The sequence below is a fragment of the Tribolium madens genome, unplaced genomic scaffold (genome assembly GCF_015345945.1).
Source record: "Tribolium madens isolate multiple individuals breed KSU strain unplaced genomic scaffold, Tmad_KSU_1.1 Scaffold_96;HRSCAF=242;Tcas5.2_LG5, whole genome shotgun sequence".
NCBI classification, from domain to species: domain Eukaryota; kingdom Metazoa; phylum Arthropoda; class Insecta; order Coleoptera; family Tenebrionidae; genus Tribolium; species Tribolium madens.
The window spans coordinates 12,805,468-12,829,440 of record NW_025401068.1 but is presented as its reverse complement, the minus strand read 5'-3'; the positions used below and the strand labels follow the sequence as shown (position 1 = coordinate 12,829,440).

At 30.3% G+C, this 23,973-nt stretch overlaps 6 protein-coding genes across 10 annotated transcripts in view; 5 read left to right on the top strand and 1 right to left on the bottom strand.

Moving 5' to 3' along the window:
- LOC123013988 (transmembrane protease serine 9-like) overlaps positions 1-1,373 on the top strand; it is a 5,574-nt gene extending 4,201 nt beyond the window's left edge. Inside the window, exons 8-14 of the mRNA XM_044412872.1 lie at positions 209-295; positions 341-374; positions 423-570; positions 618-784; positions 833-919; positions 967-1,106; positions 1,153-1,373. Of these exons, the coding sequence (XP_044268807.1) occupies positions 209-295; positions 341-374; positions 423-570; positions 618-784; positions 833-919; positions 967-1,106; positions 1,153-1,320 (831 nt within the window). The 3' untranslated portion in view covers positions 1,321-1,373. The remainder of the gene's footprint in view (positions 1-208; positions 296-340; positions 375-422; positions 571-617; positions 785-832; positions 920-966; positions 1,107-1,152) is intronic.
- A 12-nt stretch (positions 1,374-1,385) lies between these two features.
- Positions 1,386-2,558, top strand: LOC123012702 (brachyurin-like). Its single transcript, XM_044410782.1, has 6 exons — positions 1,386-1,557; positions 1,600-1,748; positions 1,799-1,965; positions 2,014-2,100; positions 2,144-2,283; positions 2,335-2,558. Exons 1-6 carry the CDS (start codon positions 1,498-1,500, stop codon positions 2,494-2,496), a joined length of 765 nt encoding a protein of 254 aa, XP_044266717.1. The 5' UTR covers positions 1,386-1,497; the 3' UTR covers positions 2,497-2,558.
- Positions 2,559-4,723: 2,165 nt separating this feature from the next.
- On the top strand, positions 4,724-5,795 carry LOC123013046 (brachyurin-like). The gene is made up of 5 exons (XM_044411345.1): positions 4,724-4,822; positions 4,871-5,191; positions 5,241-5,327; positions 5,385-5,524; positions 5,576-5,795. The coding sequence occupies exons 1-5, from the start codon at positions 4,753-4,755 to the stop codon at positions 5,738-5,740; spliced, it is 783 nt and encodes a 260-aa protein (XP_044267280.1). The 5' UTR covers positions 4,724-4,752; the 3' UTR covers positions 5,741-5,795.
- Positions 5,796-8,269: 2,474 nt separating this feature from the next.
- LOC123013226 (brachyurin-like) lies at positions 8,270-9,456 on the top strand. Of its 3 annotated transcripts, none has more exons than XR_006413256.1 (6): positions 8,270-8,437; positions 8,484-8,634; positions 8,682-8,848; positions 8,902-8,948; positions 9,041-9,180; positions 9,230-9,370. XR_006413256.1 is itself a non-coding variant. In XM_044411637.1 (6 exons), exons 1-6 carry the CDS (start codon positions 8,365-8,367, stop codon positions 9,401-9,403), a joined length of 792 nt encoding a protein of 263 aa, XP_044267572.1. In that variant the 5' UTR covers positions 8,276-8,364; the 3' UTR covers positions 9,404-9,456. The 3 variants fall into 3 exon arrangements, 1 of the variants encoding a protein (XP_044267572.1); XR_006413255.1 differs by having other exon boundaries at positions 8,902-8,978; XM_044411637.1 differs by having other exon boundaries at positions 8,276-8,437; positions 8,902-8,988; positions 9,230-9,456.
- A 2,602-nt stretch (positions 9,457-12,058) lies between these two features.
- Positions 12,059-17,989, top strand: LOC123012862 (integrin beta-PS-like). Its single transcript, XM_044411047.1, has 5 exons — positions 12,059-12,199; positions 12,257-12,663; positions 13,125-13,671; positions 16,190-17,234; positions 17,582-17,989. The coding sequence occupies exons 1-5, from the start codon at positions 12,059-12,061 to the stop codon at positions 17,797-17,799; spliced, it is 2,358 nt and encodes a 785-aa protein (XP_044266982.1). The 3' UTR covers positions 17,800-17,989.
- Positions 17,990-19,246: 1,257 nt separating this feature from the next.
- Positions 19,247-23,973, bottom strand: part of LOC123012557 (neither inactivation nor afterpotential protein C) — an 8,822-nt gene continuing 4,095 nt past the window's right edge. Inside the window, exons 7-13 of one of the 3 annotated variants that reach the window (XM_044410567.1) lie at positions 22,349-22,737; positions 21,782-22,297; positions 20,639-21,732; positions 20,518-20,595; positions 20,294-20,478; positions 20,047-20,246; positions 19,247-19,999 (exon numbers count right to left, since the gene is read on the bottom strand). In XM_044410567.1, the coding sequence (XP_044266502.1) occupies positions 19,390-19,999; positions 20,047-20,246; positions 20,294-20,478; positions 20,518-20,595; positions 20,639-21,732; positions 21,782-22,297; positions 22,349-22,737 (3,072 nt within the window). In that variant the 3' untranslated portion in view covers positions 19,247-19,389. Of the gene's footprint in view, positions 20,000-20,046; positions 20,247-20,293; positions 20,479-20,517; positions 20,596-20,638; positions 21,733-21,781; positions 22,298-22,348; positions 22,738-23,973 lie in introns of those variants that run through there. The other 2 variants (XM_044410568.1, XM_044410569.1) reach the window with 2 other exon arrangements.

The following is a 23,973-nucleotide window of genomic DNA, read 5'->3' as shown; positions in this document are numbered from 1 at the left end:
AGAATAGGAATAGAATAGGAATAGAATAGGAATAGAATAGGAATAGAATAGGAATAGAATAGGAATAGAATAGGAATAGAATAGGAATAGAATAGAATAGAATAGAAGCAAATACCGGTTAAAACTTTTCAAAGCTAATCCACCTTTATGAAAATACCTACTTTTATCATGATTTACGCAGGCGATAAAAATATTTACGATATTTAAGACCCAAAAAATAAAAATTACCTCAAACACCAAGATGGTCTTTCTTGCGTTATTATTTTTATCAATTTTCACTATATTGAGCGCAGAGGTAAGCTAATGTTTGCCAAAATAAAAATAATCTGGAAATTTTTAGAAAATTCATTCTGGAGAACTTAGGTACCCTTCTGGTAAGTAGTAAATACAAGATTCCTAAGAAAGATAAACAAATTTTTTAGGTCGTATTATACATGGTGAAACTGCTGACGTAGGGGAATTCCCATTTGTAGCAGCCATCACGGTTCAAACAGCTAACAGCAAGCATTTTTGTGGAGGTTCCCTCATCGACAAAGAATGGATTTTAACATCGGGGAGTTGTGTGGACAAGTATTATCACATATTTTGAAAAAAAACACCACAACTTTGTATTGTAGTGCTTTAATATTCACTATTCGTTTGGGGACAGTTCGATTAGAATCAGAAGACTCAAATGTTCTTATTTTATCTACAAGCGAGTATGTTTTACATCCGGAATACAATCCTGAGACTTTGGAAAATGACATTGGGCTAATTCGCCTTCGAATGGCCATAACTTTTACAAGTAATTAACAAAAATTTAAATTACCACCAAAATTTTCACTTATTTTAGTATACATAAACCCTGTATATCTACCAAAAGAAGAATTAGAAGATTACACTACTGTAACGGCTCTTGGTTGGGGTCAAATCAGCGACTGTAAGAATTTTTCTCTTCTGGAGTTTTTACGAAATGTTAATTTTTAGCCAATCCGGAATATTCTAACCGTCTAGAGTACGTAGAAATGTCAGTTATATCTAACTTAGCGTGTAGGTTAACTTTCGGTAACCAAATCAAAGACACAATGGTTTGTGCCAGTGGTAATTACAATGAAGGAATTTGTCTTGTAAGTTTCCGGAAATAAAACTCGTTTACAATTTTGTAATTTCAAGGGCGACAACGGTGGTCCTCTAATTGCACATAAAGACAACACAAAGTATTGGACTCTTGGCGGAATCGCAAGTTTTTATAGCGGAAATGGGTGCGAAAGTACAGATCCGTCAGGATTTACACGGACATACTCTTATCTTGATTGGATTAAAAATGTCACAAACATCTAGACAACAATTATTTTTATCTGTGAATTGTTGGAAATAAAAATATTTTAAATTTTTCTAGTGTGAAATTGAATCCCCTAAGCCAGTTGCCTCTCATTTGGGAGATAAATAATCCAGTTAAGCGTTTCTTAGATTACAGGAAGGATAAATTACAATTCGAAAATTCAAACATCATTCATCATGAAATTCCTAACATTCCTTCTGTTGTGTGTACCACCTGCATTGACTCTGCCCAAAGGGGTGAGTATTTTTTAACACAGTTGTTTTAATAGTAATTTGAAGTCCCGAATTGTAGGGGGTAGCCAGGCCCGAGTTGGTCAATTTCCCTTTGTGGCGGCAATTTACGTTACCAAATCTGGAGGTACTTACTTCTGTGGAGGTGTTTTACTCAGTAATCAGTGGGTTCTGACCGCTGGGCAATGTGTGGATGGGTTTGAAGGTTTAGATAGTTTACCACAATTCCTGAAATGGGTCATTTTAGGGCTACTTCCTTTAGAATCCAACTGGGGTCAAATATTCTAGAAGGGACAGATCCTAATCGTGTTACTCTAGCCACAGCTAGTTTCAGCCTTCATCCCAGTTATAATCCTGAAAATTTAGAAAACGACATTGGATTGATTAAACTGCGGCTTCCAATTGAGTTTAATCGTAAGTTATTTCAATTGTATTAAGTTTTGCTTAATAAATTTATTTTAGAATATATTAGTGCTATTACATTGCCTAGTAGTTTCACTCCTGATTATATTTCCGTCACTGCTGTTGGATGGGGACAAGTCGATGATTGTAATATTTGAATTTTTTTATCAAAAAATATTTTTTTTTTCAGTTAGTACCGGACTTTCTAATAATCTTGATTCTGTGACTCTTACAACAATTTCTCATGATGAATGTCAATTAACTTACGGTCCGCAGATTACAAATGATATGCTCTGTGCTGCTGGAAACTACAATGAGGGTATTTGTAACGTGAGTAAAGCCTGAAAAATGGTCAAATATAATATGGTACAAAACTTTCAGGGTGACATGGGTGGGGCTTTAATTCAAACTGTTGGTGGTACTGCTGTGCATGTAGGAATTGCAAGTTTTAGAAGCCATAATGGGTGCGAAACTACTGATCCTTCAGGTTTCACAAGGACGATTGCGTACAGAGAGTGGATAAGAAATGTAACTCAATTGTAATTTAATAAACATCAATTTATTTGGATTACAAATTAAATACTGCCCACAAACGTTTTATTTCCTTTTAGTTCTCGATAAATTTTTAGGCAGTAATAAAATTTTGAAAAAATTACTAGGTTTTATGGGTAAAAATTGGTCAGTTGTTTCACAATAAATGTCACAGGGCCAGAATTGTTTTCTGAAGATAAGTAATTGAAGTCGAAGTAACACATTTCAGTGGTGGTCAAAAAATTAAAAACGCCTCTGAAACATTGCCGAAAAATGGTTTGTTTTGTTATGTTCTTACATTGGTAATAAAATTATTACAACTATTTTTATTAATGTCCCAATTTTGCATTTTCAGAAGTTGGTTTCTTTATTAGTGTCCAAACTAAAACTTTTATTTTTAAAATATGAGTCATTAATACATAAAAAGCGTTAGTAAAGCTTTTGAAATCTATAGTATAAAGTAAAATCTGGTGTGAACATCACACGACTTTGCTTATCCTACTTATTTGTGAAACATCTGGATAGGCCAAATTTCAGTCGATTACAATACTTGCCTTATAAGATAAGGAAGGTAAAAATCATTTAAACTGTTTAAAAATTTAAATACAGGGTGCCCCAGAGAAAAATGCCATGTAAGGTGGGATACCATGAAAAAAACATTCTAGCTATAAAAATTTTAAAGTTATGAGAGTTTAAATTTTGCATTTTGACTCTATTTACTTCTATTGGAAAAAAAATTCTATTTTTTTTTTTGGTACAGGCTATTAGAAGAGGAAACAAAGAAGCTGTATCCTAAATTGTAACAAATATTATTTGTGGCTTTTATTGGCAAAATTTTTGTACCTTTACTAAATAATTATAAAAAAACATATACAACATCATCTGTATTATTAAATAGACATAAAAAATGTCAAATGTCAAAAAATAAATGTGAAAACTTTTTGACAGTGAGATTTTTTTTCCATTTTCCTGGTATCTTAACTCTGGGGCGCGAGTTCTGGCACACCCCTGTATAATAAGAAAAGTTATAAAATGCAAGATATTGACATGAAAAACGAATAAAAATTTTTAGATTCTAATCTAAATTGTTTAATTAATTATAAATAACATACAGGGTATGGAACCAAGCGGTTTTATTTTTAATCATTTGCCTCCAGCAAATAATAATTAATATAAAGTGAAGTAATATAAAAAAAAGTGACCGTATTTTCAGTTATGTTATGCCATTTTTTTTGCCAAAATTTGTAATTTATGTGTAAACATAATCCTTAGAGTATAGCTTTTATGAGAAAAATGATTTTATAGTGGGTTGCCATTAAATTTTTTTTTTGTAGAACTCAAAAACAAAAGGAAATTTCGAAAAATTTTATTGTTGCTAAATTATCACATTTTTATAGTACTTTATCACTCATCAATTAGTTTTTTCAAAAAATATAGTTTAAGCAAAAAATGTTTGGTTCCAAACTTTTTATTCACCTAGTATTAATTTCTATTGTTTTGTGTTAATTAATTTTTTTTTGTATGAAAAAATCTAAAAGCCCTTTCATTGGTCTGCACAATGCAAACTTATGCAAGCCAAATTAATATTTAATTTGGTCATTATAAGTGATTTTTAAGTAATTCTACTTAATTTTTTCACATGTGAAATGACGATTTTTAATTTGTGATTAACATACAAGAAAATATTTAACTTGAGATTTGTAACACATTTCGTTTTCGCTAAAAATTTAAAAACGGCCCACTTAGGTCTGTTTGTTCGAGACAAATTAGGACATAAACGTAAAACAGGACACGAAAATTCGACAATTGATTAAAAAAAGGAAAAAAATGGAACTAAAACGATGTTAATCTGGAGTCGTGATAAAGTCAAGTTGAAAAAAACGCAAAAAATCATCCGATAATAATCAATAAAATGCAATATAATACTCAGTTTAATCTTAAACTAATCCCATTACAAAACATGCCTTTTCCACTTACTTATTCAAAACACTGAAACAAAGAAATTAAGGAAGTTTGGTTTGGACGAAAAGTATCATTTTTGCCCTTTTAGATCTCGATTAAAATAAATAGACGTCACAAAATTCACCAAAAATTTCCACAATTTTAATTTGATGACAAAAACTGCACCTCTAGCTTATCTGAGTTACATAAAACATTTTTTCTTTTTTTTTCAAAAATTATATGGCGGCTTAAATCATAAAACAGCGTGATAACAAAATAGTATAAGAAGAGGCTTTTAGACAAAATTCAGTAATTACAGCGTTCAAAATGAAGTTTGTTGCACTTTTTGCCCTATCCATATTAACCATTTTGTCATCACCAGTTTCTAGTAAAATTGGTAAGTGGTGAAGAAGTTTTGTTCGTGTTTAGTTGAAGATTATTTCAGGTGGACGAATCATTGGTGGTAACGATGCCCGAGCAGGAGAATTTCCCTTTGCTGCAGGAATTTACATCCACACCAGTTCAGGCCAATATTTTTGTGCAGGAGCTCTCCTTAGCCACGAGTGGATTTTGACTGGGGCTCAATGCGTCGATGGGGCTCTTCGATTTACCATCGTTCTTGGGTCTAACAACTTGCAAGATGCTAACGACTCCAATAGGATTACCGTAGCCGCTGAAGAATATTATTTGTATCCAAAGTATGATGCCTTCACTCTTCAGCATGATATTGCGCTTATTAAGCTGCGATTGCCTCTGGAATATAGCGGTGAGAGGATTATTCTTCTTGGTGGTGAAGTGGCAAACTTTTTTTTCAGATTACGTTCAACCAATTCTTTTACCCACTTCGGCGCTGGTCGATTATTCTGTTGTTGTGGCTCTTGGATGGGGACAAATCAGTGATGGTAAATGTTTACCTCAATTTTTTATTTTTTTTGTTGGTTAAATGTGAAAAATTTCAGAGGATGCTGGAAACGTTTCTGATCTCCACAGAGTTAGCATAACCGTTTTGAGTAACCAGGAATGTCGAAATACTTACGGAAAGCAAATCATCGAAGAAATGGTTTGTGCTGAAGGAAACTTCAATCAAGGGACTTGCCATGTCAGAAGACTGATTTTTGTGGTTTTTCAAAATTAATCTCTTTGGTTTTAGGGTGATAGCGGTGGTCCTTTGATTCAATACCTTGATGGGACTGCTGCCACCCATGTGGGTGTTTCAAGCTTTTTCAGTGGAAATGGGTGCGAATCCACCGATCCGTCTGGATTTACCAGGACTTTCCCCTACGTGGGATGGATAAGAAATGTAACACAAATTTAAAAATTTTATTTTTGGAAAATACAATTTTAATGCGAAATAAATTTGAATAAATTTACTCAAAAGTTTTAATTATTCTTTTGGCCCTTTTCGGAAAATGCTGTACCAAATTACAAATAACTGCATTGCAGTAAAAAATCTGCAAGCAATTATGCAAACGGTTTTTTTAGTTATTTGCCTCTCGAAAATAATAATTAATAGATATAAATTTTTGTTTTATTTTTGAGATGTGTTTTTTGTCAAAATTGCAATTTGTGTAAAAAAAAATTTTTTTTAAATTAATTTTGAAGTAGGTAATTGTAATCCTTAGATCATAACCTGAGAAAAATGGTTTTATATGTAGTGGGTTGCTAATTAAAAAAAAATAAAAAAAAATGTAGAACTCAAAAAACAAAAGAAAATTTTCAAAAATTGTATTCTTGATAACATATCAGATTTTTATAGTGCTTTATCATCAATTAGTTTTTCCGAAAAATAAATAGTTTAAGCAAAAAAAACGTTTGGTTCCATACTTTTTATTCACCTGGTATGAGACACCTGGATAAGTATGTAATCAATCATTTAATGATAAAATACATAAATGTTAATAATCTCAAATAATTACTACCTTATCAGGTCCACCATATACACCGTGATTCAAAAACAACACCACGCGCTTATGTGGTGTTAACAAAAGCGATGATATGGTTTTATGTTTCATTATTTACAGAGGCAAAAAAATTTTGACATGTTTGCTGATTAGGATTTATTCAATGTTTTCTCAAGTTTCTGTTTTATTTAAAACACTAAATTACTGGCCTTAATTTAAAAAATGTAATACAAAATTTGCATATTTTAAGAACGTAAGGAGAATTAGTGCTTTTTTGAAATTTTGAGAGTAATCAAATAGTTCTAAAAACCACCCAAGTACGGTTGTTTGCGTCAACTCGTATAACATTACTAAAAAATGAAATTTCTTTTTTTTATTTTAATTTTAGTTTATCTGAAAAAATCGTATTTTAAGATACTTGTAGATATCGAGATAGTATAATTTTCTTATTCCCTTTTTTTGTAATTGTTGATTTATTCGTTATAACTAATGTCTAAAGATGGGAACTGCCGTTCCTTGATTTGAAATAGCACAAATTGCTTTATTTTGGCCTTGAATTTTAAGTAATAATTTTTATAAAATAGTTTATTTTAGAATGACTTCTGTGCTAAAATCGAGAAAAATTGGATCAAAAATACCTCAAATTGTTTAATTTGGGCAGATAACTGTTATTTAAGCATTTATTTTGTTGAAATATTTTGATTCAGGATGCTTTTATTTGGGCATAAAATTGGATTTTAAGCAATTATTTTTATAAAATTTATAGATTTAGAATGATTTTTGTGTTAAAATCGAGCAAAATTAGATTGGAAATAGCTTAACTTGCTTTATTTTTGAAGAAAACTGTTATTTAAGCATTTATTTTGTTGAAATTCTTTGATTCAGGTTGATTTCCGGTTTAAAATTGAGTCAAATCGATTGGAAATATCACAAATTGCTTCATTTCGGCCTAAAATTAGAGTTTAAGCAATTATTTTTATAAAATTTATTAATTTTGAATGATTTTTGTGGTAAAATCGATCAAAATTAGATTGGAAATAGGTCAAATTGCTTTATTTTTGAAGAAAACTGTTATTTAAGCATTTATTTTGTTGAAATTCTTTGATTCAGGTTGATTTCCGGTTTAAAATTGAGCCAAATCTATTGCAAATAGAACAAAATGCTTCAATTTTGCCTGAAATTGGGTTTTAAGTTTTAAGCAATTATTTTTATAAGATACTTTGAATCGAGCAAAATTGGATTGAAAATAGCTCAAATTGCTTTATTTTTTCAATTTTGCAATTATTCCCAATCTCCACAAATAAATCAACAATTACTTTTACATATTGACTTTGAGTTCTATAGTAAATTTTATTATTCTAATATCTGTTTTTAATTTTGTTAACTTGCGCAACTTTCCTACTTGACGCATTTCTCCTATAAAATTATCTAATCTAGACACGAAATATTTCTCTTTTCTAACAAAGCACAACAGAACTGGACTGATTAAGATTTATTCATTGTTTTCTTATTATTTCCACCGTACTTAATAAAATTTAATACAAAAGTTGCATATTTGAAGGAGAATTAGTGATTTTTTGAAATTTTGAGAGTAATAAAATAGTTCTAAAAACCACCCAACTACGGTTGTTTTGAGTCAACCTGTATAACATTATTAAAAATTTAAATTTCTAGACATAAGTAAACATATGTTTTATTTTCTATAATAGGTAAGCCTTCATTTTAAATAAGAGTTTAATTGAAAAAATCGCATTTTAAGATATTTGACTTGAGTAACTTTCCTACTTGACGCATTTCTCCTAAAATTATCTAATCTAGACTCGAAATATTTCTCTTTTCTAACAAAGCCCAACAGAAACATAAATACAGGAAGCCTTCTGACTAATCAAATCTTTTGTTTCCACTAGTAATCCATCTTAAAAAGCTAATCATTCGTTACAATCTACATTATGAATAGAAAAGATAACCATAGGTACTTACGTTTAAAATACTACATAACTAAGTTAACAAGTCAATTCAAACTTTCAAATAAAACAAAATGAAACTTTTATGGTCATTGATATGTCTCTCAGGTTGCATAAAACAAGCATTAGCAATTAGCGAAAATTCAGGTAAGTGAATGTTAAAAAAAAAACTCAAATCTAATTTTTGGTTTAGATATTCGTATAATTGGGGGTAATCAAGCACGAGCGGGTCAATTTCCGTTTGCAGCTGCGATATTTACGAAAACTTTCAACAGTGTGGTGTTTTGTGAAGGAGTTCTTTTAAGCACGCGTTGGATTCTAACAGCGGGACATTGTGTGGAAAAGTAAAATTGTTTATTCAATTGAGCAAAATCAATAACTTTGGTTTCAGTGGCACTGAATTTAGTATTGCTCTTGGGTCAAACTCCCTCTATGACGATGACCCAAACAGGATAAATGTCAGTACTACAAATTATTTTCTACATCCTGAATTCAACAGAACTAGTTTAGATAATAACATCGCTTTGATAAAGCTTCGTCAAAATATTAAGTTTAATGGTGAGTAGATACATAATTTTAATTACAAGTGGTTTTGAGTGAGTGTTTTTTAGATTATATCGGGAAGATTTATTTACCTGTGATGGTATATGGTTCAAATGTGAGTGTCACTGCAATTGGTTGGGGCCAAGTTAGTGACTGTGAGTTAGAAAAAAAAATTTTAGCCCTCCAAATGTTTTAATTTTTTTGCAGACGAACCTGCTCCTGTTGGTCACTTGAATTATGTCAATTTAGTTACCATATCTAACGATTTATGTAGAATTTCTTTTGGTCAACACGTAACGGAAAATGTGATTTGCGTTTATGGGGTTTATAATGAGGGTCCATGCACGGTAATGTAACTATTATTGAATACAAGAAATTTTTGAAAAAAAATTTAAGGGTGATAGTGGAAGTCCACTAATCTACTATTTAAATGGTCGGCATCCAATTGTTGTGGGAGTCTTTAGTTTCATTAGCAGTCGAGGATGTGAAAGTTTGGATCCTTCAGGATATATGAGAGTGTTTCCTTATCTTAACTGGATTTACAATATCACCGGGAATTTAGACGAATGATGTGTATTATTGTAACGTGTACTGAAAAATAAATTATAAATGATTAACCTACATTTAAATTGCTTTAATTTCTTAAACAAACAACAAAACTAGAATTAACAAAAAAAATAACTGCACATACAGGGTGTCTCTTGAAAAAGTCTATTACTGATCTTTAAATAGTAAAATTAAAAAAAATTATATTGGACATTGATAGATACTAATCTAATCTATCGCCTAAAATTATTTTTAACTATACAGCGTGTCCCTAAAATAAGTTACAATACAAACTTGTGTGTTTTTAAATGAAACACCATATGTTTCTTAGCGTTTTTGGATGTAGATTTTTAGGACAAACTTCTATTGGTTGATTTTGCTTAGTTTTAAAAATAAGACGGTTTTTTGACGAAAACATGCACTTTTTAAAAATTTAATACACAAAAACTAAGACTAGAAGACTGACTAGACTAAGATCTAGAAATATTTTTTTACTACCGCAAAGAAGGTACACCCAGGGAAAAAACTATTCACCAGTTTAACTTTCTGCTAACACTGCGCTTTGTTGCAATAGTGTTTCCGGCTAACTAGCAGGTCTTCAGGTCTTTTTCTGAAAATTTGTTCATTGCGTATAGATTATTAAATGGTGATTATTATAATTTCCAAAATGACACTAAGCTAATTTTAGAGAAAAAATGCATGCCCATGTATTTCATTACCTTAACAAAATTTTGTGATTTACTTTTAATTTTATTAACAAATAACTACTTTCTTCCGTTTTTATATTTATTTTTATTACTTCTAAACAAAGCAAAAAACCCAAAGTGGTAAATTTAATGCCGTAATAATAATAATAACTTGTATTATACAGTATGTTCCCGGATTTTTTTATTTTACGCCAACACTGCCAAAGAAAAACATTTTTTGCTTCACCTGAAACCAGTAAGTCTGTAATTTTAAAAGTTCATTATTTTTCACTCAGTGGAAAGAAAATTTAATTTTTCTCTTGATTTTGCGCTAATAACACTATAGTCTACAAACAATACGATCTTTAATCAAATTATTATTTATATGTTAACTTACCTTTAATTAAACAAAAATAATTCTTAAATTTTTCTATCACGTCACACTTTTTTGTTACAGACGATAATTTTCCTGCTTTCTGCACAAATGCCTCCGATTTAAAATTTATTTAAATTCAAATTGTTGCTGAATTATTGCAAAATTATTACTATAAGGGTCTAAATGAAAACATTTCACTCGCATTTGGACTTTTTTTCTAAAAATTTAAGGAGCATGAGTGACAAACAAGACGAGAGTTTTAATCAAGATCTGAAGGGTTTTCAAAGATCGACACGAAGGTTTTTGGGATGAAAATATGTTAGTAGATTACTGTTGGATTGTTATAAAGAAAACTGATCCAAAAAGTATAATAAAACCAAGTAAAATAACTCACTTTTAATATGTTTTTTGGCGGTTTTTGTATTTTTGTTAATTACATATTTCTTAAACGTAACGTGGTGGATTTTTTTAAATAGTTTTTTTTTAACTCAGTGCCTCAAAATCTATAAGAAATTTAAGGTATTAAAATCGTGTAAACTAGTGTAATTTTTTCTCTGCGTTTTAAATCCCACATTGGCGTTTTATTTTTTTGACAACGATGTCGTTTTGACAGATAGTTAACGTAAGTTAAATAACAAAAATGTTTGTAAAAAACATAATTTTAATAAATGGCAAGTCAAAAAAACAGCTTCTAAAAAAACAGTCATTTTTAACAAAAACAATCATTATTCAATTAATTAATTAATTGTCAAAGTGACATCGTGTTGGAACTTGAAAAGCAAAGAAAGATTATTATTACAAGTCCAAAAGTAAGAAAAAAATAACTTTTTTTTCCACTGAGTCAGAATAATGAAGTTTTAACTACAGATTTGCTCGTTTCACATAAAGCAAAAACAACCCTTACTGTTAAAGTGTTACTTTATCTACTCAAAAGAGTTTTTAAAGAAATAGTTTAACATCTGCTATACTATTTTTTCAGTTGCCAAAAAGTGCACAGTTGCACAAGAGATGGAAGAAATATCACTTAATAATCACATTTGTGTTAAACTGAATCCATTATTCTTTATTTTTACAATAAAATAATTCGAATTTCAGTATTTATAACGACTTTTACAATCTCAGGATATGATTGCCATAGTATCAACAATTGATAGGCATTGTTGCTACAATTAATATTGAATGTTAAATATCTTTTCATTTATCAATTCTAGACATTAAAAGTTTATTTTTTTTAGATTTTTTAGATCTATCAATCTATTAGATGCAAAAATAAAAAATAGGGTGTTTCATTTACATTTTTTAAGTTATTTTTTTACCTATAAATGAAAACGTTGTAGGCTTTATACACGTAAAGAAAAGTTGGCATTATCTGCTCATTATTCCTTGAAAACTCGTTTCAAGAACACTCAAAATAATGAACAACTTTTCTTTACTTGTGTAATAAACTTCTATTACTTCACTGGAATTGAAACTATTTATTTGATTTTCAAACACAAATATTTAAAATCCAAGCCCGAAGCGACGGAAGCGCTTGGTTGCAATCTGAGTCAGACATTTGGTTTTACCCATAGTTCGTTATCTCAGCTCTTTCCTTTCAGCGTCATTATTCTTGTTATCATGCTTGCTTGTAGAACATTATTTTTTTCTCTTTTTGTTGTTTTTACATTGGGTGAAAATGGAATAAATAATAATTGCCGATCAAAGGACACTTGCGATGTGTGTATACGAGAACCGGATTGTGTTTGGTGCATCAAACCAGTAAGTTTTAATAAATTATTTTTCAAGATTACATTATTATTAATGTACGAATTCTAGAAATCCGAAATACATTGCATTCACAAAAATCAAATCGGAGATAATTTGTGTGATAAAGAGCATGTCGTAAATCCGAGGAGAGAAATAACGATTTTGGAAGACAAACCGTTTTCAAACACGAAAAATGGAGAAGCTGTTCAAATTAGACCCCAAAAAATCAAACTAAAATTAAGGAAAGGAGAAGAGTTTTCTCTACCTTTTCAATACGCCCAAGCCGAAAACTATCCAGTGGATTTATATTACATAATGGATCTTTCAGCTTCAATGGAGGATCACAGAGAAAAGCTTGCTAAACTTGGAGATAAGCTAGCCAAAACGATGATGAACATTACCAACAATTTCCGTTTAGGTTTTGGTAGTTTCGTTGATAAAGTTGACTTACCTTTCGTGAGCACAGTACCACAAAAGTACGCTTTCAAACATACAGAGTGCCCCAGAGAAAAATGCCATATAAGGTAAGATACCAGGAACATGGAAAAAATGTTAAAAAAATTTTATCTATAAAATTTCGAAGGTATATGAATGAGGGTTCAAATTTTACACTTTGACTCTATTTATTTCTGTTGGAAAAATAATTTTCAAAGTTTTTTTGCTATAGGCTATTAAAAGAGGAAACAAGGAAGCTGTATCCTAAATTGTAACTCTGTTCAATGTTGTTTGTGGCTTTTATTGGCAAAATTTTTGTCCCTTTACTAAATAATTGTAAAAAAACATCAGTATCATTAAATAGATGTAAAAAAATGTCAAATTTCAAAATTTTTTGACAGATAGAATTATTTTCATGTTCCTGGTGTCTTACCTTTTTGAAAATTTTCTCTGGGGCGCAAGTTCTGTATTTAACCTTTTCTCTAACAACTTGAAATTTTAGATTAAAAACTCCCTGTAAGTTAAACAAAAACGGCAAAACGGTGATTTGTGTTTCCCCATACAGTTTCAAAAACCACATTTCTCTGACCGAAGATTATCGAAAGTTTTCGGAACAAGTGTTTCAAGCCCGAGTTTCAGGTAATTTAGATTCCCCCGAAGGCGGATTTGATGCACTCATGCAAGCAATTGTATGCAAAAACAGCATCGGTTGGCGAACTCAAGCAAGACATCTAATTGTTTTCTCCACTGATGCGGAGTTTCACATTGCCGGAGATGGAAAATTAGCCGGAATTGTGGAACCCAATAACGCCCAATGCTACATGAAAGACAATAGTTACACTCATGACCTGGCGTTTGACTATCCATCGGTGTCGCAAATAAATCATGTAGCTAAAGAAAATAACATAAATATAGTTTTTGCTATTGTCAATAAAAAACGAGTTGTAAACATTTATAAACAACTTTCCGAATCTATCGAAAATTCCAATATTGGGGTTTTAGATGAAAAGTCGGAAAACGTCATTAATTTGGTGTTGGACAATTATAATGTAAGAAATATAGGGTGCGCCAGAACTCGCGCCCCAGAGGAAAATAGCTTGTAAGGTAAGATACTAGGAACATGGAAAAATGTTAAAAAAATTCTCTCTATAAAAAAATTTGCACTTTGACTATATTTATTTTTGTTGGAAAAATAATTTTTAGGCTTCTGGAAGAGATTGTAACTCTATTTAATGTTATTTGTGGCTTTTATTGACAAAATTTTTGTACTTTTACTAAATAATTATAAAAAAACATGGGCGCCGACTTTTCATATTTTCAATGGGTGCATAAACACAAAATTGCAGAAAAATTACACGAAAAAACGAGTTTTTCTTCCCTATGTTTGCTGAATTTATTGTATCTAATATTTATAAAATTTAAAAACAATATAATTTTTTGTATACTTGGTACAAAAGAAAATTCAATAAATAATAACATATGCAATAAAAAGTGTAAATAAAATAGTACATGTTCAAAGTTGCAAAATGCTTCAAGTTGTTGAGTTTTGAAAAATAATAGGCTACTGTTACATTAAAAAAAATCGAAAACAATTAAAAAAAAACTTTTTTTAATTCGTAAACCTAGTGCCAAATGCAGCTTTTGGGGTATCAACTTTTTATTAGTGCAAATAATTTGAGAAGGTAAAATTAGGGTATGCAAAAGCTAAATAAATAGTCTCAAAAATTGGTATATTGGTATTTGATTTTTTTACATTTTCAAAAATATCTAAAAAAAAAATTTCGAAATATTTTTTTTTCAACTTTAATATGGAAAATGTGAAAAAAATAGTTTTTTTTGCATTTTGATGACGATTCCACAATGTTTAGAAACAACTAATTATTAAGTGATATTTTTTCCATCTCTTGGGCACTTTTTGGCTACTGAATACAATAGTAATTATTTTTTTAATGTTTAACGTTAAATATCTTTTTAGTTATTCATTATAAACACCTAAAAGTATTTTAGAAAGACAATTTAATAATCTTCTAAATGCAAAAACAATAAATAGAATATTCCATTTAAATTTCTTAAGTTATTGAACTTTTAACAAACGCCTTCATTTTTTTATCTTTGCAAATGCCACACACTAAAAAAAATTACAACCTTATAGCTTGTACCCTCTTCTTTGCGGTAGTAAAAAAAATATTTTTAAATGTTTTTATGTAATAAATTTTTAAAAGGTGCATATTTTTGTCAAAAATGTGTCTTATTTTTAAAACTAAGTAAAATCGACCAATAAATGTTTACCTTAAAAACACTAGGATAAAAATCTACATCCAAAAACATATAGTGTTTCATTTAAAAAAACACAAGTTTGTATTGTAATTTATTTTTGAGACACGCTGTATAATTGAAAATAATTTTAGGCGATGGACTAGATCTATCAGTCTTATATATATTTTTTTTAATTTTACTATTTAAAGGTCACTAATGGACTTTTTCAACTCGCTGAGACACCCTGTATATAGTCTCCCCATCAATATTCGTTAATACGCGGTAGATTTACTAAAATAACGCAAAAAGTTACTCTTTTTTCTTTTCTTTAAATCAATGTTGCAAGTAAATTTTTTTTTCAAAAAATCGTATCTTGCAAAAAATTTATTCTAGTTTTAAAACTGTCTGAGATATTGATGATCAAAGACAAAAAGATCCTTTTTCATTGAAAGTCAAATAACTCTTCGACAAATCGATGTAAAGAGATCATAAAAAAGCAAATTGAAGTTGAATGAACAAGCTATCCGGCTCATCTATTGATTTAATTAATAAAAATTCCCAAAATAAAAAATACATTTTTTTTCTCGTACTCTTTCTTAGGATTACGTAATAACCGTAGCCCAGAAAATTTTTTGCTAAAAGATTTCTAGACTAGAAACATTTTGTCGTTTTGAAGTTTTTGGGATATTAAAAAAAAAATTTTTCAAGGACTTTTTCACTTTGAATTAATTTCAAAAATGAAAAAACTAAATAAAAATAGAATAACATAAACGATGAATTTAATCCATTTTCACGACGGGGAAAATAGAAAAATAGAAAATTTAAGACATCTTTGACATTAAAAATGATTTTAACGAATACAACGTTACTAAAAAAGATTAGAATAAATGACTTTCAAAAAGCAGTTTTATCAAATTTGCATTTTTGCAGGAGGGAACAAAAATTGTCCTTTTAAAAAATAATTTTAATGTATTATATTAGTGACAATAAATGTGAAAAAATGTACAAATTGGCCACTAATTTTACGGCTGGAGTGCTTAGGCATTTTACAAAAAAAATTAAAAACCTTTATCTCAATTCATAAAAACATGGACAAACTGCATTTTGAAAGTCTGCTCTTCAAATATGAAATTCTAAATATTGTTAAAAGTTATTACTATTATTTTTTTAGCTTAATTTTAACACCTATAATTTTTTAAACATTTTTTCCATGTTCTTGGTATATTATTTTACATGAAATTTTTCTCTGGGGCGCGAGTTCTGACCCACATTATATGTGTTTTCTTCATTTCATCATTAACATTCTTGTAGAAAATTGTTGATTCCGTAACAATATCTTCAAACAGTTCAAGTGACATTGAAGTAAAAATAACCTCGACTTGTTCTCATCCCAAAATAAACGGGTGCACCAACATCCACATAGGCGAAATTGTCAACTTCACTGCCATAATAAAACCATTGCAATGCACCAAAGGGTCAAACAATCACATAATAACAATTAAACCAGAAGCGCTAGATGAGAGCATTGTCATAGACTTAGAAGTCCTCTGCGACTGTGATTGCACTTCTCAAGCATCAAATTCGGAAAATTGCTCGAATTCTGGAGCCCTCCGTTGCGGTGTTTGCGACTGCAACCCAGGCTTCTTTGGAAAAACCTGCGAGTGTAGCAGGGAAACCTCGGATTCTGCTGACATCTCCCTCTGCAAAATCAGCAAAAATGACACGAGAATTTGCTCAGGTTTGGGTTTTTGCAGATGCGGTCAATGCCAATGCAACCAACGTAGCAATCCTGACGAGAAAATTTTCGGTAAATACTGCGACTGCGATAACTACAGTTGCAAAAGGGTGAATGGGAGGCTGTGCTCGCAGAGGGGCTCCTGCGAATGCGGGGGGATTTGCAAGTGCAACGCTGGATGGACCGGAGATGCATGTGAGTGTCCAGACAACGACAACAACTGCATTAAACCGGATAACAATCTCGTTTGCAACGGCCATGGACGTTGCAACTGTGGCAAATGCGAGTGTTTTGACGAGGAAGTGAGATATTCGGGGAAATATTGCGACGAATGTCCAACCTGTGAAGGCCAGAGATGTGAAGAATTGCGCTCTTGTGTTGAATGTCTAACTTACAAGAGTGGAATTTTCAACGAGGAAGAGTGTCGAATCAACTGTACGTTTTTCCAGAGCGAAGCTGTTGACAAATTGGAAAATAGTCAAGATAGTCAAGTCAAAACTTGTACTTTGGTTGATGATAATGACTGTACTTTTGCTTTTCAATATGAGTACATTACCGAAAAAACATTGAAAGTAGTAGTTGAAAAAGAAAAAGTCTGTCGAGGACCACCTAACCTTTTAGGTAGGTACTAATGATTGTTGATTTATACAAATCTAGCCAGCTGTGAATTTTCCATGTAAAATAAAAAATGCCGCTTTACGAAAATAGGGGTACCCCTACTTGTTTTATCTCAAAATTAAAAAATCCCAAAATAGACTTCAAATATAAACTTGTTTTATTCCAAAGTAAACATTATTATCAATTCTTATTGGAAATTAGTTGAAAAAAATTAATGACAGAACTAGAGCTTTCAAAAAAGTCGAGCGGCACAAATAAAGTTACATGCAAAAAAATTCCAAATCTGGCTAGATGAAAATCATTTATAATCACTCTGTATTACCTACTTATTTATTTCGTTCTATTCGCAGCTTGGATCTTGGGTGTTATTGGATCAGTTCTAATGGCAGGATTGATTTTATTATTTATTTGGAAGTTATGCACCACCGTTCATGACCGAAAAGAGTATGCAAAGTTTGAAAACGAAAGAAAAAAAATGCAGTGGCACAGAAACGACAATCCTCTTTATAAACAAGCTACATCTACTTTTGCAAATCCTCTTTATACTGAAACGAATATACATAACTGAATGTACTTGTTCGAAAAATTTTTATGTTAAAAAAAATTGTTATGTATACAGGGTGTTACAGCGAGTTGGAAAAGTCCAATTGTATAGGACATTGATAGAAACTAATCTAGTGCATCACCTAAAATTATTTTCAACCATACAGCATGTCTCAAAAATAAGTTACGATACAAACGCTAAACTTTTATTAGTTAGTCGATTTTGCTTAGTTTTAGAAAAAAGACGTTTTTTTTGACGAAAACATGCACTTTTAAAAAAATTATTACACAAAAACTAAAACAGGTAGAACAAATTTTTTCTTACTTCTGCAAAGAAGAAAGTACAGAATTTAAAGCTGTAGCAATTTATTAGTGTTTTGCATTTGTAAAAATTAATAAATTAAGAAGTTTGTTAAAAGTAAATAAATAACTTAAAAAATATAAATAGTACACCCTATTTTTTATTTTTGCATCTAATAGATTGATAAATTGTCTATCTAAAAATAGCTTTTAAGAGTCTAGAATTGATAAATAAAAAGAAATTTAACATTCAATATTAATTGTAGCAACAATGCCTATTAATATCTGAGCAATTTATCCGTTGATTTATCCAGAGATTGTAAAAGTCGTTATAAATACTGGAATTCGAATTATTTTATTGTAAAAATAATGAATAATAGATTCAGTTTAACACAAATGTGATTATTAAGTAATATTTTTTCCATCTCTTGTGCAACTGTGCATTTTTTGGCTACTCAAACAATAGTAATTACTAATTATTTTTTTTAATGTTTAACGTTAAATATCTTTTTAGTTATTGATTATAAACACCTAAAAGTAAATAATTTTAGAAAGACAATTTAATAATCTTTTAAATGCAAACACAATAAATAGGGAGTCCCATTTAATTTTTTTAAGATATTGAACTTTTAACAAACGCCTTCATTTTTTTATCTTTGCAAATGCAATACACTAAAAAAATGTTACAGTACCTTCTTCTTTGGGGTAATAAAAAAAATATTTCTAGATGTCTCAGTTTTTGTGTAATAAATTTTTAAAAAGTGCATGTTTTCGTCAAAAAACTTAGCAAAATCGACCAATAAAAGTTTAGCTTAAAAACATTGTCATAATAATCTACATCCAAAAAACACAAGTTTATATTGTAACTTATTTTTGAGACACGCTGTATAGTTGAAAATAATTTTAGGCGATGCTCAAGATTAGTATCTATCAATGTCTTATTTTTTTTTTAATTGTACCATTTAAAGCTTACTGGACTTTTTCAACTCGCTGGGACACCCTGTATACCTCCAAGATGCATTAAATTTAACTACTCACACACATACACTTTGGAAAATGGAAAAATAATAAAATTATAATTTAGGATTAGGTAAACGGCTTCTATATGTAACTAAATTAAACAAATAACTCAATTAAATTGTTATCATTTAATTAATGAAGCCTACATTTTTTGTTGGATTTTATTTATTTGTAATATTCATGATCACTATTTAAACATGTGTTTATTTGTAAGAAGTAAGTTACAGTTTTTAAATATAATATGTATAATTTAGTATAAACTATTTATTATAGTACAGAAAATTAAAAAAAAAAATCAAATTTCTTCTTCAAAACCTTCTAAAACAATGCCTGGCGCTAATTGTATTTTAACCTTTTTCTTGTCGCATTGAATAATGTCTACATTATTGGTAATTTTAATACCATTCTGGGCAATTTTGGCTTCAGCGCTTTCGTAACTTTTACCATTTATTGGAGTTTTTCTTAAGGAATACGGAAGTATTTTTGTGTTATTCTCTTCCATTTTAACTTCTTTCTTAAAATTAGTTTTTCTTAGCATTCCTTGAAAATTAAAGGGTGGTTCATTTTCTGACGCGTTTTTTAGACCCATTTGCTTCAATTCCATTACAGGATCTACCCTCTTAACTTTTTTTGTCGACGGTGATTTTATATAATCGAAATCTTCATTAGCTAGCTTTGTATTGAAATTTACTTTCTCCTCGTTTTTAAACAAATTTTTCGTTTCCGTTTCCTCTACATTGCTTTCAGCATTTGTATCGTTTTTATTTTCTTCTTGTTGTGTCGAATCTCGCGCAAATGGTAAAGCAGTGGGACTTTTAGTTTGTGTGGCATCGTCACATTTCGAAAAAATCAAATTTCTCCAACGATATGGTAAATCCCAGGAATCGTTTTTTTCCTCCAACAATCTAAAAGACACAATTAAAAAAATGAAATAGACGACCTGAAAAATCACTCGTAATTGAGTACTAAATTTGACATTTCGCCGGTGTCATAAAAGGGTATTTCATCTAGGCGAAAAGGCATTTTTTGCAAAGCCACTGAATTTTCTCCCAACCAAACGGAAATGTTTGCTTTTGAATCGATATTATCTAACGAAATTGCTTGATTAATCTCTTCAAGTCCATAAAAAGTGCCGATGTTATACAAATGAACCTTAAAAATTGTAATTGTATTTAATGTAATAATACAACTTGTCTCACCTGTTGGGAAAAATTAAAACAATCCTGAAATCTTACAGATTTATACAGAAGTAAAATACGAAAGATTGTATTATTTTTCCATTTGAGGGCAAATTTTCTAATAAAATTGCACGTTTCTTCGTCTAAAATTTTGTAATCCTCGGCAAACTCTTGGTAAGATTTTTTCACATTTGATTCTCTGTAAGCTAAAAAACAGTGATTTTTAATTCAATTAATTTACAAACCTTTCTGAATAATGGTCGCAGCCTCTTCTGCACTCATTTTGTATTTCCTCGTTTCCACATATTCTAAGCCTGAAACGCCTTTTTACCAAATACTAACCATTCAAAAATCTAATTTTCTTACAGCATTTTTTTTCTTTGTCTTGGAGTCGTTTAGTAACCAAACATTTGGCCAAAAATCTTCGCAATATGCTTTGTATTTTTGTAATTTTTTTAACTTGCGTTTCAAATAATCTAGACAGATATTCTTCAACGTAATACTTGAGAAAAACTTTTGATTTTCCAATCTCCCAGCCTTCCACTCCAAGACGAATCAAAAGCAGCCGACAGTTTTCCCTGTTAGTTTCAACGTTTTCGTTGAAGTCAAACGCAAGAAATTTATATCTCCTCAAAAACTCGTGGAAAGAAATCCGGTAAGGATAACCATTTTGCCTCAATTTTGCAGTTTCGACTACTTCTAGGGCCCGGATTTGTTGCTTAACTAATCCACAGTCGAAATTTTTTCGATTCTGATGCATGTTTGGTCTTACACAACGAATGAAATGAGTAGATCCTTTTGACAAATCTTTGAGTAAGTCCACACTAAGCGCCTTAAATTTCCTCACGCTTGTAGTCAAGTGCTTAATCTGAGAATATTGATTAAGTGTTGGCTTTTTCGGAGCAAATTTATATTTTGATTTATCAGTGGCCCCATTTAAAACAATTAAATTTCCAGTTTTGTTGAGTTTATTTGTGAAAAGTGACCTTACAATTGAATTGTCAGACAAACGAAGAGTTTCAATCACTTCAACCGGGAGAAAATCTCGATTTTTATCACATATATCACATGCAGTGTAAGTTACTTTTCCAGTATAATGGGCCACTGAAAATTCCAATTTTCCCACGACTTTTACAAACTTTTTTTCACAGTTTTCGATAAAATTAATAACGTATTTTGCATTCTGGTTCATTTTAGAAGCTTCGTCTATGACAGAAAAGACACCTTCTGATTTACCCAATAATTCATCAAGACACAATTTGTTGTCATAATAAAGTGAAGAAATGTCATAACTTAAATCCTCGTCCTTCATGTCTAAATATTCCCAAAAAAAGTTTCTTTGTGTGTAGTAATAATGCATTTGTTCGTTAAAAGAATTGACGAATAACTGTGATAAAAAATTCTCGTTGAAACATTCAAAGCCGAAATAATCAAGGATTTGAATCGAATATGTTTCGCCACTGAAATAACAATAATTATAAAACATCAAAATGAGTTGTGATAAATTACAATATTTTTCGTCCTGCAGACAATCTGTTGTTAATAGTATTAACAATGTAATCAACTAGTCTTAAATATAAATTATTGACGAATACGTCTCGTATACTTTTTGCATCGTCTTCGGTATTTTTTCTTTTTATTATAACATCTCTCTTGATTAGGCAATAATTGGTCAAAGCCCAATGAAATTTGCAAGGATCGATTTGTAGTAACTGAGCAATTTTTTCAATACATTCTTTATCTTCGTTTTCCAATTGGGTTTCGAGGTTTTTGAAAGACATTTCACCCAAAATTAAGATGGATGACATTATGGATAATATCGTATCTACTTCTGAAGCGTTTAACTCAAAATCTTCAAAAATTTTTAATATCTGTTCAAAGTTTATTAAATGATCATTTTTGGTGTCTTGGTATTTCTTCAAATATTTATACTCAAAAGCGGAATTTAATAAATATTTCTCCAATTTTTGATTTGTTTGCAGTCCTTCGAACACCGAATATAAAAAATAAAACGTGCCTTGCGTGCTGTAAAAATTTGACTAGAACTTTATCGATTTTTGGTAGCAATGTCCCCACCTGCTATTACAAGAAATTCTCCATTTCTCTAACTGAAAAATGTTGAAAACGGCACCACTGACTTTTCCCGTGTTTCCATATTTAACATCGATTTTGAACACGCATCTAGTGGAATATTTATTGACAGGCGTCGCAGCGGTTGTTAAAGAATTAATTAATTGAGCAGCATTTTTAATTCTTCTGAGATTAATGTTGTCATTTTGACCAAGAAAAAGTAGATGGTTTATCAAGTGGAAAAAATTTGTCGTTTTTCCAGAACCACTTTCTCCCGATAACACGATTTTCTGGCAAATGTGGTGATGAAGTGCGTTCTGATAAGCACTATCAGCAACGGCAAATATGTGTGGTTCATTGTCAGAACGCGATTTCATGTGGTATTTGCGGTGAAACTTAAAAAAAGAAAAATTTCACTATGAAGTATAGGCAACAAACATTACTGAAGAATATAATAGTATTGAGTTGGATAAAAGTTAGAAGTACACACAAGTAACAGAAATTAAAGTCAAAAGTTAAATAAATAATTGTCAGAAAAATTGGTAAAATAAATGTAAAAATACTATTATTACTACTAATTTAGTTTTAATTGCCATAAACCGGATTCTAAACCCTTAAAACTTATGCAACTACACATACAGACGTGTGTGTATGTATGCCGACTATTACCAACCTTAACAAATTGCAATGAAGCGCGCAAATTTAAATCGGTAAATTTTGAACATGAATATCTCGAAAAGTATGCGTCGCACGTAAAAACGAACTATGTCAAAAAAGGTGCGCAATAAAAAGTTCTATCGAATGGTTTGGTCAAATTTGATTTTGGCGATAGTCATTTTTTTATCTCGCTTAGGAAAATCAAAATACCTACTTCATTTTATATTTTTAAAATCTATGCTTTCAGCTGAGATGTATGAGGGGTGACACGATAGGGTTATTTTTAGTTTGAAAAACCCACCCCTAAAATGTTTTTTATGCAATGCAACTTATTTTACGTCAGTCATAGAGTAGGGTCATGAATGAAGTAAAGAATTCCATAATTTCAGATTTTTTGGTTGACTAAAAAAGGAGATTTTGAATTAATTTAAGTCAGAACAATATTTTTTCGGTGTCGACGATTAAGCATTAGACTCTCGTGATTTTTCTCAATGTAGTCAATAAATTTTATAAACATCGAACAACTCTGAAAGTTCTAAAAATTGAGAAATTTATGAAATTTTTGCCCGACCAAAAACTAGTGGTAAGTTTTAATTTTGATTGTAAATAAAACTATAATAGTTTCAAAGTTCGATCGTAAAAAAAAATGGGGGTTTATGTAATATGACCTGACTTGGGATAACTTAACGTGACCTGGTTTGTACAATTGTCAAATTTCTAAAATTTTAAACTCGTTTATTTTACGAAACTAACCCCCATTAAAAACTAGTGTTTTTGAACATGTCTCAGATTTAATTTAAACCTATCTTATCCGATAGATTTTGACGCGCTGATTACGAATTTGCCAAGCACTTTGTGCTATCTCCTTTAGTTTCGCCGTAATCGGCGTTTAAAAATTCAAATTTTTTTGCGAGATATCGACTTGGCTTTGGCCTCAGTCGATAGATTTTCTTACGCTGATTACGATGGAGTTG

Coding starts and splice junctions, on each gene's coding strand:
- LOC123012862 (XM_044411047.1), top strand. CDS start 12,059: ATGCTTGCTTGTAGAACATTATTTTTTTCTCTTTTTGTTGTTTTTACA. Junction 12,200..12,256: donor GTGTTTGGTGCATCAAACCA/GTAAGTTTTAAT, acceptor TACGAATTCTAG/AAATCCGAAATACATTGCAT. Junction 17,235..17,581: donor AGGACCACCTAACCTTTTAG/GTAGGTACTAAT, acceptor TTCTATTCGCAG/CTTGGATCTTGGGTGTTATT.
- LOC123013226 (XM_044411637.1), top strand. CDS start 8,365: ATGAAACTTTTATGGTCATTGATATGTCTCTCAGGTTGCATAAAACAA. Junction 8,989..9,040: donor TTGGGGCCAAGTTAGTGACT/GTGAGTTAGAAA, acceptor ATTTTTTTGCAG/ACGAACCTGCTCCTGTTGGT. Junction 9,181..9,229: donor ATAATGAGGGTCCATGCACG/GTAATGTAACTA, acceptor AAAAAATTTAAG/GGTGATAGTGGAAGTCCACT.
- LOC123012702 (XM_044410782.1), top strand. CDS start 1,498: ATGAAATTCCTAACATTCCTTCTGTTGTGTGTACCACCTGCATTGACT. Junction 1,749..1,798: donor GCTGGGCAATGTGTGGATGG/GTTTGAAGGTTT, acceptor GGGTCATTTTAG/GGCTACTTCCTTTAGAATCC. Junction 2,101..2,143: donor ATGGGGACAAGTCGATGATT/GTAATATTTGAA, acceptor TTTTTTTTTCAG/TTAGTACCGGACTTTCTAAT.
- LOC123013046 (XM_044411345.1), top strand. CDS start 4,753: ATGAAGTTTGTTGCACTTTTTGCCCTATCCATATTAACCATTTTGTCA. Junction 5,192..5,240: donor ATTGCCTCTGGAATATAGCG/GTGAGAGGATTA, acceptor CTTTTTTTTCAG/ATTACGTTCAACCAATTCTT. Junction 5,328..5,384: donor ATGGGGACAAATCAGTGATG/GTAAATGTTTAC, acceptor GAAAAATTTCAG/AGGATGCTGGAAACGTTTCT.